General features: G+C 29.0%; 5 protein-coding genes across 5 annotated transcripts; 2 read left to right on the plus strand and 3 right to left on the minus strand.

Moving 5' to 3' along the window:
* Positions 1–634: 634 nt before the first annotated feature.
* Positions 635–2,332, minus strand: GO595_008790 (uncharacterized protein; the record flags this gene model as incomplete). Its single annotated transcript, XM_067922404.1, has 1 exon — positions 635–2,332. The coding sequence occupies one exon, from the start codon at positions 2,330–2,332 to the stop codon at positions 635–637; it is 1,698 nt and encodes a 565-aa protein (XP_067771029.1).
* A 1,917-nt stretch (positions 2,333–4,249) lies between these two features.
* On the plus strand, positions 4,250–4,918 carry GO595_008791 (inositol polyphosphate kinase family protein; the record flags this gene model as incomplete). The annotated part of the gene is made up of 1 exon (XM_067922405.1): positions 4,250–4,918. The coding sequence occupies one exon, from the start codon at positions 4,250–4,252 to the stop codon at positions 4,916–4,918; it is 669 nt and encodes a 222-aa protein (XP_067771030.1).
* Positions 4,919–11,948: 7,030 nt separating this feature from the next.
* On the minus strand, positions 11,949–12,308 carry GO595_008792 (ubiquitin-like protein; the record flags this gene model as incomplete). The annotated part of the gene is made up of 1 exon (XM_067922406.1): positions 11,949–12,308. The coding sequence occupies one exon, from the start codon at positions 12,306–12,308 to the stop codon at positions 11,949–11,951; it is 360 nt and encodes a 119-aa protein (XP_067771031.1).
* A 231-nt stretch (positions 12,309–12,539) lies between these two features.
* Positions 12,540–13,274, minus strand: GO595_008793 (Flavodoxin-like fold family protein; the record flags this gene model as incomplete). Its single annotated transcript, XM_067922407.1, has 1 exon — positions 12,540–13,274. The coding sequence occupies one exon, from the start codon at positions 13,272–13,274 to the stop codon at positions 12,540–12,542; it is 735 nt and encodes a 244-aa protein (XP_067771032.1).
* A 979-nt stretch (positions 13,275–14,253) lies between these two features.
* Positions 14,254–14,886, plus strand: GO595_008794 (Vesicle transport v-SNARE protein; the record flags this gene model as incomplete). Its single annotated transcript, XM_067922408.1, has 1 exon — positions 14,254–14,886. The coding sequence occupies one exon, from the start codon at positions 14,254–14,256 to the stop codon at positions 14,884–14,886; it is 633 nt and encodes a 210-aa protein (XP_067771033.1).
* Between the last annotated feature and the right edge of the window lie 341 nt (positions 14,887–15,227).

Genomic DNA, 15,227 nt, shown 5'->3' on the forward strand with positions numbered 1-15,227 from the left:
AAGAAATATTGATCTTTTTTTAGTAACATTTTAATTTTTGCTTCTAATGAATAATGTGCAAAATATAATGTTTCAGTATTTTTTAATAAATCCACAGATATTAAATTTGATTTGATCATCATCTCAAGAAGAAAAAAAGATTCATGAGAATACAAATTGAGAAGATAATGTGTAAATGTAATTATTATATTAAGTTCTTTGATTAAATTCAAACATAAATTCACATCTTTCATTTGTGAAAGAAATGCAGAATAAATAAATCTACTGAGACTGAGGTCTTCAAAATCTAAAAAATTATCTCCAAGGTAATTAGTTATTTCATGAATTGATTTAAAAAAGTTTTCTTCATTCAAGTTTAAAATAATTTCTTCAAGCATTTGTAAATTCTGCATCCACTTGCTTGAGAAAGGGTTAATTGGTAATGTTGTATCATGCTCATTTGGAACATTTGGTTTACTAGATCGATTTCCCATTAATAAAGATTTGACAACAAATTACTTAAAAAAGTTCGAAAGTGACATTAATTCAAAGATATTAATCTCATTAAAATTGTACCAAATATTTGGAAATAGGATTAAAGCTTATGCATAGAATGTAAATATTTTGAAATTTACTTAAAAACATGTTTAATGATTTAGCTTGTTTCAGTTTTAGTTGCCACATTGCGGTCTTTTGGCGGGTTCCTGAGGCACCTTGGCATCTTTGGCATTTCCTTATCCTCAAAGTTGTGATGTACACGAGCAGCGGACACTTTCGCTGGTGCTGATTCCTTCTTAATCGAAACCCATTCATCTTTGCCTTCATTTTGTTTATTTTCTAATTTGATTTTTGCATTATCATTAGAAATATTTTTAATCGAAACCCATTCATCCTTATCTTCATTCTGTTTATTTTCTAATTTGATTTTTGCATTATTATTAGAAATATTTTTAATCGAAACCCATTCATCCTTATCTTCATTCTGTTTACTTTCTAATTTGGCTTTTCCATTTGTGTTAGAGATATCATTGATTGATACCCATTCATCCTTATCTTCATTCTGTTTGTTTTCTTTTTCGGTCTTTCCATTATCATTAGAAATATTTTTAATCGAAACCCATTCATCCTTATCTTCATTCTGTTTGTTTTCTTTTTTGACTTTTCCATTAGTGTTAAAGATATCATTGATTGATACCCATTCATCCTTATCTTCATTCTGTTTACTTTCTAATTTGGCTTTTCCATTTGTATTAGAGTCATCTTTAATCGATACCCATTCATCTTTTCGTTCTGTTTTTGGTATTTTGTTTGTCTTTTGTTCATCTTTATCATTATTTTGTTTATTTTCTTTTTTGGCTTTTCCATTAGTGTTGGAGATATCTTTGATTGATACCCATTCATCTTTGTCTTCATTTTGTTTGCTTTCTTTTATTTTTTCTTTATTATTTTTTGTACCAATTTTAGCGATATCTTTCGTTGATACCCATTCATCTTTATCTTCATTCTGCTTGTTTTCTTTTTTGGTTTTTGCGTTATTATTAGAGATATCTTTAATCGATACCCATTCATCTTTATCATCATTTTGCTTATTTTCTTTTTTGATTTTTGAGTTATTATTAGAGATATCTTTGATTGTTGTCCATTCATCTTTTCGTTCTGTTTTTTGTTTATTTGTCTTTTGTTCATCTTTATTTAATTTTTCTTGTGTTTCCTTTTTTATTATTTGCGCTTTATCTTGTTTACTTGGCATTTCTTCTGCCTTTGCTTTTGTTGTTTTGTTAATTCTTTGTTCTTGTTTGTTCATTGTTTCTTCTGTTTCTTTCTTCATTGTTCGATTTGCGTTCACTTGTTTCGGTGAAAATTCTTCGAATTTCTTCCTAACAATTCTATTATTTGATGTCTCTTCTTTCTTTATCAATTTCTGACGTTCTTTTGTCGTGATAATTTTTGATTCATTTTCTTCATTTTGATTTATACTTTTTCTTAAATTATTTGTTGTTGAATTTTTATCCTCAATGTTCTTGCTCCTGAAGCTACTACGTACTGATCTGGCACCAGAACGAGCTGAACTTGATCTCCGTTCTGATGAAAGAACAGGAATTAATGTTTTATATGTTGAGTTATTGGTTGACTTCCTTGGAGAACTTGGTGGGGATTGGCAACGCGCTCGCTTGGTTTCGGAATCAACTTTTTTTAGAGTTTCCTTTGGTGGATCTTTGGATTTACGTGAAATTAGAGATGTACGTTGTCGAGATTTGGAAGTAGGCGTTTTGGGAATATTACTCTTTGGTGTAATTGTGTCAAAAGTTGAAACTTTTCCACGAGAATTTGAATTTGAAACTTTTGAATTCATACTTATTGATTTTGATTGTGGTGATGGAGAAGGGATGTGTGACCTTTTGCGTGGTTTTGGTGTTGTTTGTTTATTTTGTTCTGTTGAGGCTTTTGATTCTGCATTTAATCTTGAATTTTGTAAAATTAAATCAGCCTGTTTCATGCATGCATGAATTTCAGATAAAAAATCATCGTAATATTTTAAGCTTATTTTCCTGGCTTCAGATACGTTTTCCTCCATCTTTGTTGCCAAGAATACGTTAATTGCTCCAAAAAATGAAAATAAAACAAATAAATCATAATAATCATAAATACACCATAAACCTAGAAAAAATGAGTTCAATATCTACAAGAGCAAGAGAACGATTTGGAATGGATTCGCCAATTTTTGATAATTATTCTGAAGAAATTTTTTCCATGTTTTTAGATTTATGTCAATCACAGCCTCTCCACCTTACCAATAAATCTGCTGATCCAGCGCTAATTCAGATCATCGAAGAATGGCAATGTCCTGAAATCCTTTCAAAGCTAGAAATTCAAATTCTTCAAACTAATGATGTTTCTCTTCAAATTTCATTTTTATCAATGTCCATGTCTAAATTCCCTCAAATTCTTTCTGAAATTACAACAAATTTCACATCATATTCTCAACAATACCCTCAATTATTATCAATGAAGCCTCAACTTCTTTCGGCGATTTACAAATCAAATAAACAAAGTTACTCGGGCAAAGAAATCATTAGTCAACTTATAAGCATTCAAAATCGATTACAAGATATTAATGAAAAAAAGCAAAAAACAGATGCAAAAATCGAATCCCTTCAAAAAGATATTAGCGCTTGCAAAGAAAAGATGTTAATTTCTGAAAATCAAATCAAAAGGAAACAAAATGAACTAAAATTTTTATCGAAGAGAGAAGAGTTGAAAAAAGAAGACTCAAACAAAAAACTAAACGATGTTAAATATTTGTTACAGCAGCTTAATGCTGAATACGTACAAATTTCATCACTGGAGCAAGAAATACAAACGAAGAAAGAACATGTCGAAGAGTACAGAAAGCAAACACATGAAATTGAAGAAATGTTGGGTAAAAGTGAATGTTAAAAAATTTAAAAAAATGAAATTGTTTGTAAAAATATAATTGATGATTTTTTTTATTTTGTAGTGCTAATATGCTTGATATAAAATGGAGAAAAAAGTTTTTGATTTGAAAGATATCTCGAATACTCTTTTTTAATAATGACAACTCTCGAAGACACCAATTAACGCTCTTTCTTTGTGAAGATGGGGTTTCTTCTGAAATTTACTTTAAAAAAATAGAAAACAATGTTGGATTGAATTGTGTCAAATAAACATATGTTTGAATTGCTTTTGTGCAAGAAGAAGAGCTTGTTGGGGACAATGAGGTTTGTTAGTTCGTGATCAATAAATTGGTAGTTTTGGTCCAATGCAAGAAGTCCATAGTTAACGTACGGCTTTGTTGCTTTTTGCACTCAAATTTTCTGGGACATTCAAAATTTCAATTTAAGATAATTTTCGAATTTTTGGCAAATTTGAAAAAAAGCCAATTTTCAAAGAATAACATATATTATATTTGATGATACTTTGTATTTATATAGTACAATAAAAATTAATAAGATGTTTAAGCAAATTAATTTGAGTTGAACAATATGATAATGAAATAAAACTGTTCCATTTACATATCGTTTCATTTTTAAAACATTTTATGACTCTCAAATTTTGAGATAAGTTAGATGGTCAAGCATATTGAAAAAAAGTTGAACTCAAATTCCATTTTATGGATTGTGTTTCAACAACTTCGAGCCCTTTGAACAAAAGTAAAAGTATAAAACAAGATTACCAGTTTCAAGGTGTGTTGAATAACCAAGGAGGTGGGCATGGTAAATTTAAAAAAGTTTATGGCCCAATCGCCTCCATGGCAAAGCCACTCATACCTCGCGAAGAGTATTTTTACAAGAACATTAAGAACACCCCCCTCTGCCAATGTTTGCCTATCTTCTTGGGCTCAACTGTTTATGAGGATAAGAAATGGTTAATTCTCCAAGATTTAACCGCAAACATGAGTTCGCCTTGTATAGCAGATATTAAGCTTGGAACTCGATCATTTGAAGTCGATGTTTCTCAAGAAAAGGCAAATCGCCAATTCTCACATATATTTAATACAACAACAGCTTCTTATGCAATTAGGTGCATAGATATATGCATCCGACGTAATGGAGAAGTTGTACACCATTGGGATAGAAAAGAAGGAAGACAAATGACTGCCAAGAAATTTGCACATGTTTTGAAAACTTTTCTTAATGGAAAAAGAAGAACGCAATTCGTTCGCGCGATAAAGAACATTTCCAAAAAGCTGAAAGAAACTCAGGCAATTCTTCCTAATATGAGACTTTACTCAGCATCTGTCCTTGCTGTGTATGATGGTGATGATGACGAAGCTCCGATGAATGTGAAGCTTATTGATTTTGCACATGCTTATTTAGATGTTGAAGCTGAAGGAGGAAACTCAAAAGATACTTCTTATGATGATAATTCAATCAAAGGCCTTAAAAACTTGATTAATTTCGTCAACTCGGATAATTAGTTATAGAAATAAACAAGTACTATTGCGTAATTTATTGTCACTTTAAACCGATTTTGACTTTTTGAAAACAAAAGTGCTTTTGTTGAATTACTAAACAGTATTTAAATACTTGTAGAAGCTTTCACAAGTAAAGTAGTGAGCAAATTGAAATTTACTTTGACAAAGGCATCGTATTTATGTGTTAAACAAGGAGGATTACTTAAAAAAAAATACGATAATTTCAGTTTCAAATTTAGAAATATTTTGAATCTATTTTGATCGTATAAAATCTCCTCACTCATGACGTTGGTGCTTTGATACACATGAGATTTATATTTTATTATTTTGTTCCTCGTTATATCTACATCAATCTAATAATTTCAATTCTCATTTGATTAAATTTTAATGTAAAATGATGTATTCTTTGATCTTATTAGAATGTTATGACTCAAAATATTTCTAAAACTCAATGTCATTCATGTCGTAAATGAAAACCTTAATATGACATTTTCAGGGTTTCACAAAAACATGTGTTTTTTTATTGATTTTTTTGTTTCTTTTAATGATGTAACCGATGGGGAAAGTGACATTTAGGTTTGGCGTACGTTTAAATAATCACTTTTTTGACACATTGAAACATCGAATTATTGAATATTAATTCAAAGTTTTTACGTTCAATTATGGATACTTTACTCAAAATTGGTAATCCAAAAAATGAATTCAACCATTCCAATCCAAGTCAGCGATTTCGAAGAAATAGCTAAATGTTTCTATCAAAATACATTAGAATCTGAAAAATCACGCGAATTAATTCAATCCTTATCTGACCAGCCATATTCATTATACATTTTTCACACTTTATTTACGGATTCAACTTCTCAGGAAGCAAAATACCTCTGCCTTTCAGCTATTGCGTCTAAAATAAAATCACAATGGAATCTTTTTTCGGAACAACAAAAATCACAATTAAAAAGTTTTTACTTTGATTTGGTTCGAGAATGGCCAACAAAAGGGTTAAATATTCAAGTTCTTCGCCAACTAGATAGTGTATTGATTCAAATCCTATTTGAAGAATGGCCTGAAAACTGGCCTTCTTTTATTTCTGATATCATAGCTATTTCTAATGAAAATCCCATGACTATGCTCAACTGTGTTTACTTTTTTGGAAGTTTCTCAGAACAAATACGACATTCCAAATTAATTGCTTCAAAAAAGAGGCAATTGATTTTGGCCTTATATCAAAATTTTCAAATAATCTATAACTTTCTTAGATTTGCTTTTTTGCAAGAAAACAATATGGAAGAAATCAAAATTGAATCATTAATTACGTTATCCCAATATCTCGAATGGGTTGATCTTAAATTTGTAGAAGACGACAAGATATTTGATTTTTTCTTTAGTGATCTTATGCCATATCCACATTTTCGAATTCCAATTCTTAAATGTTTATCATCTATTGTTTCACGTGAAAGAGCTACAGCAAACCCATTAATTGTCACGCTATTTAACCAATTTATATGTCTACTTTCTAATGATTCAACCATGTTAATTGACAAAGAATTAGTTCCATCACTTGTAAACATTCTTATAAAGTTTGTAACGTTAGATCGATGTGCGTTGATGCCAAATGACACTGTAATTCAATGGATGATAGAATATACAAAAATTGTTGATGAAGAACTTTTTGCCCAAATTGTTGACATGTGGCATTACCTTGCCAAGGTATTTATTTGTGACACACAAATGCTTCCTTTCTCAAATTGTTTCTTGTTCCCACTGCAGCAGTCATTATGTGGTCGCATGTCAAAACCGCCCGAGTACGATGGTGACAAAGAACTCTTTGATAAGATGAGCGAAACTCTTTTAATTCTATTTCGGGTACATAAAGATGAAATTCTAGGTGCTATTGTCGAAAAAATTAATGGACCAAATTATGATGAACAAATGTTACCAATTATATATTCAATTGGCGCAATCTCAGGTGTGTGTGGAGAAAACGAAGAAAAGGCGTTTTTGTCTATTATCATTGAGTCATTATTACGATTTATGCAAAATAATGATGAATTTTCACCTCAAATAACTGCCGCATTTATGTATATAGTATCATTATATCCTCGGTATTTAGCAAATAACTTGCCTATTTTAGAAATAACATTATCAAAGCATTTTGAGTATTTTGTAAGCGGAAATCAATTTGCCCAATTTGTAGCCGTCAAAACGTTTATAAACTTAACAAAAAGTTGCGGGAAATTGATCGTTGATAACGGTTATTCGAATCAAATATTTGAGCAAATTGATGTTCTTTTACAAAAAATCCCTCCTTTTTTACATCAATCATTTTTTATAAGTTTAAAATATATTGTTAAAAATTGTCGAGATGAAGCCGAAAGACAAAAAATGATAGTCGTTTTATTAAATCATGCAAATCGAATTGACATCATAACAGAATTAATATCAATTGTTGGAAATGATTTTCAACAATCGATTGAACAAATTATTCAAAACATAATAAATGATTTTAAGAACACACAAAATGAGTTAGAAAGACATCAATTATATGAATTATTCCAAGAATTTCTAAAATCATTTCCACAATCATCTTGTATCCCCACATTAGTTAATGAAGTTTATTCTGATTTTGGTAAATTTCATTCTTTTGAAGCATTTGAATTTTTTTCAATATTAATCAAGGAAGGCAATGTCGATTTAGTCCCATATTTATTCAATAACTTTTTGGCGCCAACTTTTGAACACATTTCGAAGACGTTTACGGAGTACCCCGAAATACGTTTACCTTTTTATAAATTAATTCGATCCATTTTTGAATACTTCTTTCAGATACCTCGCGAAATGTTTAATTGCTTATTTCATTATTGTTTTTATGGGATGCTTCATCCACAAACGGACATATCTGAATTATCGTTCAATTGTGTTTCAACAGTTTTATTGCAATTAGATTCAAACAACGATTTAAATGTGATTAATGACTTTTATTCAACGTTTTATTTCGAACTAATATCACAATTCTTTGATGTGATGTTTGACGGATTACATTCTTTCTTGTTCTCGCAAGTCACGCAGTCATTGTATCATTTGCTCCAAATTGCAGCTGCCGGAAAATTAAATTTTTTGGACGTGACCAAAATATTTGATTTCGTCTTCCAGAAGTTGGTTTCAACATTCCCAAACCTTACCCAGGATGAACTAAGGTGTATCTCCGGAGAAATAATAAACGGGGCGCAAAGCTGCGAAAAGTTAAGACAAGTGATCAATGACTTCATAATAGTGTCAAGACAGATTAATTTGAGCGATGGAAACATATTGTCATTTGATATAGATGAAGAGCAAGCGGACTAAATGTGTGTGCTCGCATGGATATATGTATATATGTATAATAAATGTTTTGTTTTTTATAAATTATGAAATGAATGTCCATTTTATCTTACAACTCTATTAGTGTTCTGATATTTTCATAAGTGTAAATCACTTTCAACTTTATGAAATTCTAAGATACTAAATTTATTTCAATGCCATTTTGTACAAAAATAATTTCTATCCAAATATTTGAAGACAAGCATTCAAATACAACTTCTACAAAATGATATTAAAATTTTAAAATATGAGTTTCAAAGAAGTAAATTAATTGTTGTTGCTTTGTTTCTGTCGAAAATATAAGAGAATAGGACAATGATAAAACATGGACTATTCTTATTACATACTTGGAATAGCTTAAGAATTCCAAGATTAATTAGCGTTTGTTAAAATATTCGAATAGTTTATAAATTTAAATGAAAAAATCGTTTTTTTTTTTTTTGTTGTTCATTTATCTAGAAAATAAATTTGTTCTTTCTTTTTGAATAAATCGCTTTGTTTGGACATATGAGTCGCTTTTAAATCACTGCTGAATACAAGAAAGGAGCTATCATCATCAAAAAACAATAAAAAATTTTTTTAAAAATGTTCATTGCTTATGAAGATAATTTATGTGAAAATGTTTTTTAATGTATCAGATTTTAATTTGACTGTAAAAGGCAGTTGGATTTTAAAATAATTGAAATGACTATATAGAAAAGTTGATAATTTCATATGAAAGCTCAGTATTGAATTATTGTTGTATTGAGTGATTTTGATCGTTTTGTGTGTAAAATTGATATGATTACAAGAATATTTTGTATCAAGCTAAAAGCGAAAATGAGAAGAAAACATTATCATCTCACTTATCATTGTTTATGACTCATATTGATTAAATTTTTGATGACACTTGCAATTTCAGATGGAAAACAACCAATTTCATACATTTTTGATGAAAATTTGAAGGTTATTAGTTTGAGTCAAAATCAAGAATATATCTTGTAATTACGATCGTCAAATTGATGAAAAATAACGAAATATGTATATTAGTGATCTTCACCATTCATTTCATTGATCTTATATCCAACATATTTTTCGATGAAAAAATTTATCATAAAAATATAAAATATATAAATTTCAAAAACAAAAATGTAACAACAAATCAACTTCAACAGAACAAATATATTCATTATTTGTCAAATCATAACAAAAATCATTCAAATTACAAAATTTCATTTTTCTCATATATAAAGTACCATAAAATAAGTTGCAAATATTATCATTTATTAAGTCATTTATTTATAACACCATTTGATATTATGAAAAAATGTTTCGAATTAATTACTTTTTATAAATTTAAATATCACTTTATTTATACTTTGAAGAAAATTTCGATTTATTTTGATATTTATATAATGAATAAAGTAAAAATATTTTATTTTATATTGAGGAATTTCTTATATTACATATTTAAATCAACAATTAACAATTTATATATTATATCATTTTTAATTATATTTAATATTCTTTTTCAATTTATTAAATATTTTTATAAAAGTTATTTAATTTATGATAAAAATAAACAAAATTTCAAAATATTTTTGATTTTAATGATTATATTTTTTGTTAATACAAAGCAATCATGTGACGAAGAGACAAAAACACTCACAATATCTGATTCCAATGATTATTCAAATGATTATATGAATGTTACAGAACACATTATAATTATTGATGTTGGCGAGCTTGAAAGTAATGCATTCAGAGAATGGCCTTTATTAACAACAGTAATAATTGGAGAAACAGTTGAAAATATAAATAGTGGAGCATTTGCATCATGTACAAAATTAGAATATGTCCAATTTCCAGATAAATTAATGAGTGGAATTGGAGGTGGTGCATTTGCAGAATGTATTTCATTAAATAATATTACAATTCGTTGTAATTCCATTAGTGATAATGCATTTTATAAATGTACAGGACTTGAAACGATAACTTTATATGAAGGCGTACGAAATATTGGCGCTGATGCATTCAGAGGGTGTACAATCCTTGTGAATATTTATATACCAAGTTCTGTTACTTCAATTGGAAATGCATTTTTAGAATGTACAAATCTTCAATTTATTAATGTTTCAGATGAAAATATTGGATATTCGAGTTATGAAAATGATGGCGTTTTATATAATAAAGAAATTACACAAATCATTAGTTATCCGAATGGGAACAGTAAAACATTTTCAATTCCTAAATCAGTCATTTCTATTATGAATTATACATTTGCTTATTGTAATAATTTAGAAAGAATTTTTATTGATGAAAATGTTCAATATATTAATTCATGTGCATTTGTTAATTGTACATCACTTCAATGTATTTATTTTAATGGAGAAATTTCACCAAAAATACAAAATGATGCATTTGTTAATATAAATGCGGCAACAGTTATGACAATAGAAACATATCAAAATGAAACATTTGGAAATATGGAAATTACTAAGGGAACAACACTTGACGCATGTCTCCCGCCAACACGAACATTTACTGACTCAAATACATTTACAATTAGTAATACATTTATCAAATCAAATACATTTACGAAATCAAAAAATACTTTTGAGTCAAATACTTATGTTGATACATTTTCGATGAATTTTACTTTCGTTAACACTTATACTTTAACTTATTTTTTATCGTTTATAAAAACTTTATCAATTTATTATTATACGTTCTTAAAATCTTATTCAGTTACTTTCATTGAATCTGAAACTAAATATATTTATGTCGATTTTATATATTATAATTATACAATTATATATTATCCAGAATATTTTACTTATTATTCGAATTTCTTTTATATTTCTTATATCGAAGATGTAATAATAAACACTGATGATAATAATACATTAATTATCATTATAATTGTTGTTGTAATTGTAATAATTATTGTATTTGTATTGATAATCATAATATTTATGATTAAATATCAAAATATGAAGCGAAAACAAAATGAAGAAGAAATGAATTTTTCAGATGAAAATAATAATAAAATTAATGAAATAGATAATACATTTTCAGTTGGGAATAATAATTCAAATATTGAAGAAGATCCATTTGCAGTCGATTTCAAAGAAGAAAAATTTATCAGTCAGATATAAATAAACATATTTTAATAACAAAAAAATTTTTTTTATTTATTAAATACAAACATTTTTGTTATTTGGCATATCTTATGTTTTCTTTATTATATATTTTATGCTTATTATAGCAAATCCAATAGAAACATTAAATTTTATAAAATTGTTTTTTTTTTTTTCAAAATCTTTAGCAGCTTTGAATGTATAATATTGTAGAGGCTAACCTTGCAGCATATCATATTACTCATAAATATTTCAAATTGTGACGCACATATTTTTTGGGAGCCGCCAAAATCACTTTTATCGAAAACAAACGATAGGAGGCATCGATGCCGAAAATCTGATTAAAATCGATTCAAAAAATTCTATTTCTGATGTTTACAAATAATTGCGTGATTTGCTTATTTCTTTTTGAGAGAAAACCGTCCCCTTAGTTCCCTATTTTGAGCTTTTGATTTGGTGAACTTGTGGGAGGCAATAATTGCAGGGAAACAAATACTTATTTGTTAAAGGAATTGGAGTTTGACACTAAGTCGAAAAAAAGCAAATTAGACAATGCATGTTTAGGCAGTTGTTGGAACACCGATTTTGGCGGCAAGTTTAACAGGGAGACGATGCTTATCGAATTTATATCCGGATGGAACAACAACAACATCAATTCCATCTTTTAATTCAGAAAATTCTTTAAGTTGATGCCCAGATGGAGTGAAGAGTGCACGTACACCTTGACCACATCCACACTTTTGTGCTAAGTGTGTTAATAATTGTTCCCATTTTCTAAATAATGTTGGTTTGATTTGAACATTGACTCCATCGCAGTTCTTTTCACCAAGATTCCAGAAAAGACATGCAGGTGGACGTGATGCATCCATATCGAATGCTTTAGGACCTCCAGGACCAACTCTCTTTGGTGCGCAAGTCATGTGATATGGCAAATTCGAACCTTTCTTAGAAAAGTGATTTTTTTGAATAAAATCCTCTGAAAAGTCTTTAAATTGACAACTGATGATATATCAGAAAAAGTTACTTCATTCAAATAAAAATTTGTTCGTTACTTTAAATGCGCAAACGCTGATGATGCTACAACAATGAGTTAAAAAGATCTCATGTTTCACCATTTTGTTTATTCAGATGGAAAAATCTGAAGCTCAACCTCAAAGAAGGTCATCAACAAGTAATGGCTCAAGTTGTGCAAAAATTTCTGGTTCATTCTTTTCACCTTCTTGTGGCTTTCCGTGGAGGATTGGAAGAAGTGGCCATGAATCAAGTTTGACGATTGCCTTCTTTAATTTCTCAATATATTCACCTTCCTTTTCGACAACTTCAGGACTGTTAGCAGAAGGATAAAGTAATGTACGTGTTGCTGTGAAACCGCAATAACGGAATTGATAAGTTGATGAATATAATATTGACTCAAGTGGAGCATATCCTCTTGAGGCAAAATGAGCTAATGTACCACCAGCTGTAATTATAATTGATGCCTTCTTGCCTTTGAGTGGGCCTTTCTCCATTGTTTCCTTGCCAAATGCGAACCCAATTGTGAAGCAACGTTCGAACCATGCATAAAGACAAGCTGGTAAACGGAAGAAGTACATTGGTGCAATGACGACGACGTGGTCACACCATCCAATGAGTTCTTGTTGTTTCCTGATGGTTTCACATAAGTTGTCAGCTGGTAACTGGTTTCCGATGTAGTTGAATTTGTTTGGATCAGCAATCTTCTTAAAGTCATCAGGTGTAGCAGTCCGATCGAAACCTTCATGAACAAGATCAGTGATTTTAACTTCATTCTTTGCTGCTTCTAAGGCTTCTTTGCAGGCATTAGCAAACCTGTATGCTGTTGCATTCTTGTTTGGATCGCAGTGAGCAATAACAATAAGAACCTTCATATTAAAGAGTGAAATGATTTTTGCGTTGGATCATCCTCTCAAATTTTATCGTAAGTAGCTACAATAAGTGGTCTTGCGGTTTTTTGTATATTATTATCTCAATATTATGACTTTTTCATAGTTCAACTTGTGTTGTAGTTATTTTAACGGTTCCATTTACATAGCCGTTGGAATTTTTCTTTGCTTATTTGGTTATATTACTTTTTGGTGTAAATTTTCCAAAAAAATCATGTTTAATGGGCGTAATTAGTAGTGGATATACTCTAGAATGTTAACATGCAAGAGATATATCTAATTTACACTTTAAAATAATAATGCGTATTGATTATTTATATATTTTCTTTCCAATTATGAATTATTTTCATTCACTCATTATAATGTGAGATTTAAGGAGCTTTTGTTTTATCTTTTAGACAAATTTAAAATTTATCAATGAATTTATTGAAATTAAAATAATGGAAACTCATTATTATACAAATTTGCTATTATTCATTAATTGCTCATAAGAATTATGCTGTTGATAATACTTTCATTATTTTAGAAAAAATATCATCAAATCCACATAGGAAAATGTGAAAAAAATCTCATCATTAATTAAATAATATCTGCAAAACATTCAATATTCTGTAGATTCATTTTCCATTACAAAACATATTAAAAATTTTTGAACGCACGATCGTGCGTTGTTATGACAAAATTGCTTCATGCGCTAAAAAGAATCGATCTTTGTATTAAAAGTATTTTTATTTTACGAATTTTTGAATTATAAAAAGCATTATTTGCATTATTAAAAAATTTATTACAATGGAAATTAAAATTATAAATAATCCAAAACTTTTCAGATAAATATGTATAAATGATGCAAATTGTATTTGCAAAGCGGTAATTTGGTTTTTCTTTAGGAGAAGGCTTTTTTGTAAAGTGCCCAAATAAACCGCCATCCTCGGTCAAAAAATTTCAGAAAAAATCATTGCCCAAAATGACACAGTTCTCGCTATTTGAAAGAAGCATCAATGATCTTATGGTCCAACTTGACGGTGAAATTTCCAACTATTCTTCACAAGGAGGAAATTCTGATAATCAGAGAAAAATTGAAAATTTATTAAATGAATTAAATTCCAACATGGAAGAGCTCGATAGAGAATCTATTTTAATGGATGCAGATGATAACCTGCGTGCAGTCAAGTTCTTAAAAGAAATTAGACAAAAAAAGAATACAATGGAAAATAGATACAACATGGCTAAAAATCGAAATGAATTATTAGGATCACCTCGAAATCTGGATGGCTCTTCTCAAAGTCAACGTGACCAACTTGTATCGCAAAGAGATAAACTTAATCAAGGCTCAGCACTCCTTCAAGAAATGCACGAAACAGTCAACGGAATTAAGGGCACTGGTTTTGGTATTATCGATGAGTTAGGTATTCAAGCCGAAAAAGAAAATAAGATTATGAATGGATTATATGAAGTTGAGAGTGGAGCTGACCAAGGTTATGAGAAAGCCGAAAAGATGTTGTGCCGCCAAAAGAGGAGAACTGCCATTTTATGGATAGTCATCGTAATTATTCTTGTAATTTTATTAGTTGTCTTCTTATATTTCGTCTTCAAATGAAGCACAAACCAATAAAAACAATATCTTTTATGACCATTTTCTTTCTATGTATTTATTAAAATTTATTCTTTTGATTTCTTTTAGAAGAAATTTTTTTCCTTGATTTTCAATGCTTATATGGTCACATGTCTGTCACATTTTGGGATGTTTTTGCTTGGGTTTTCATTTTTTTGTTCTTTAATCATATTTATTACATGTATATTATTACGCTGGATCCTAATCGAAATAATCAAAAAAACAATGAACAAAATATTTAGTAATGAAAGCAAAGTAATTCCAAGCATTAACTTTTTCTCATTTTGTGAAATCAGTGGTTCTTCTCCATCAAAAAAACTTGTGGT

This window comes from Histomonas meleagridis (assembly GCF_020186115.1).
Source record: "Histomonas meleagridis strain 2922-C6/04-10x chromosome Unknown contig_72, whole genome shotgun sequence".
Classification (NCBI taxonomy): Eukaryota; Parabasalia; order Tritrichomonadida; family Dientamoebidae; genus Histomonas; species Histomonas meleagridis.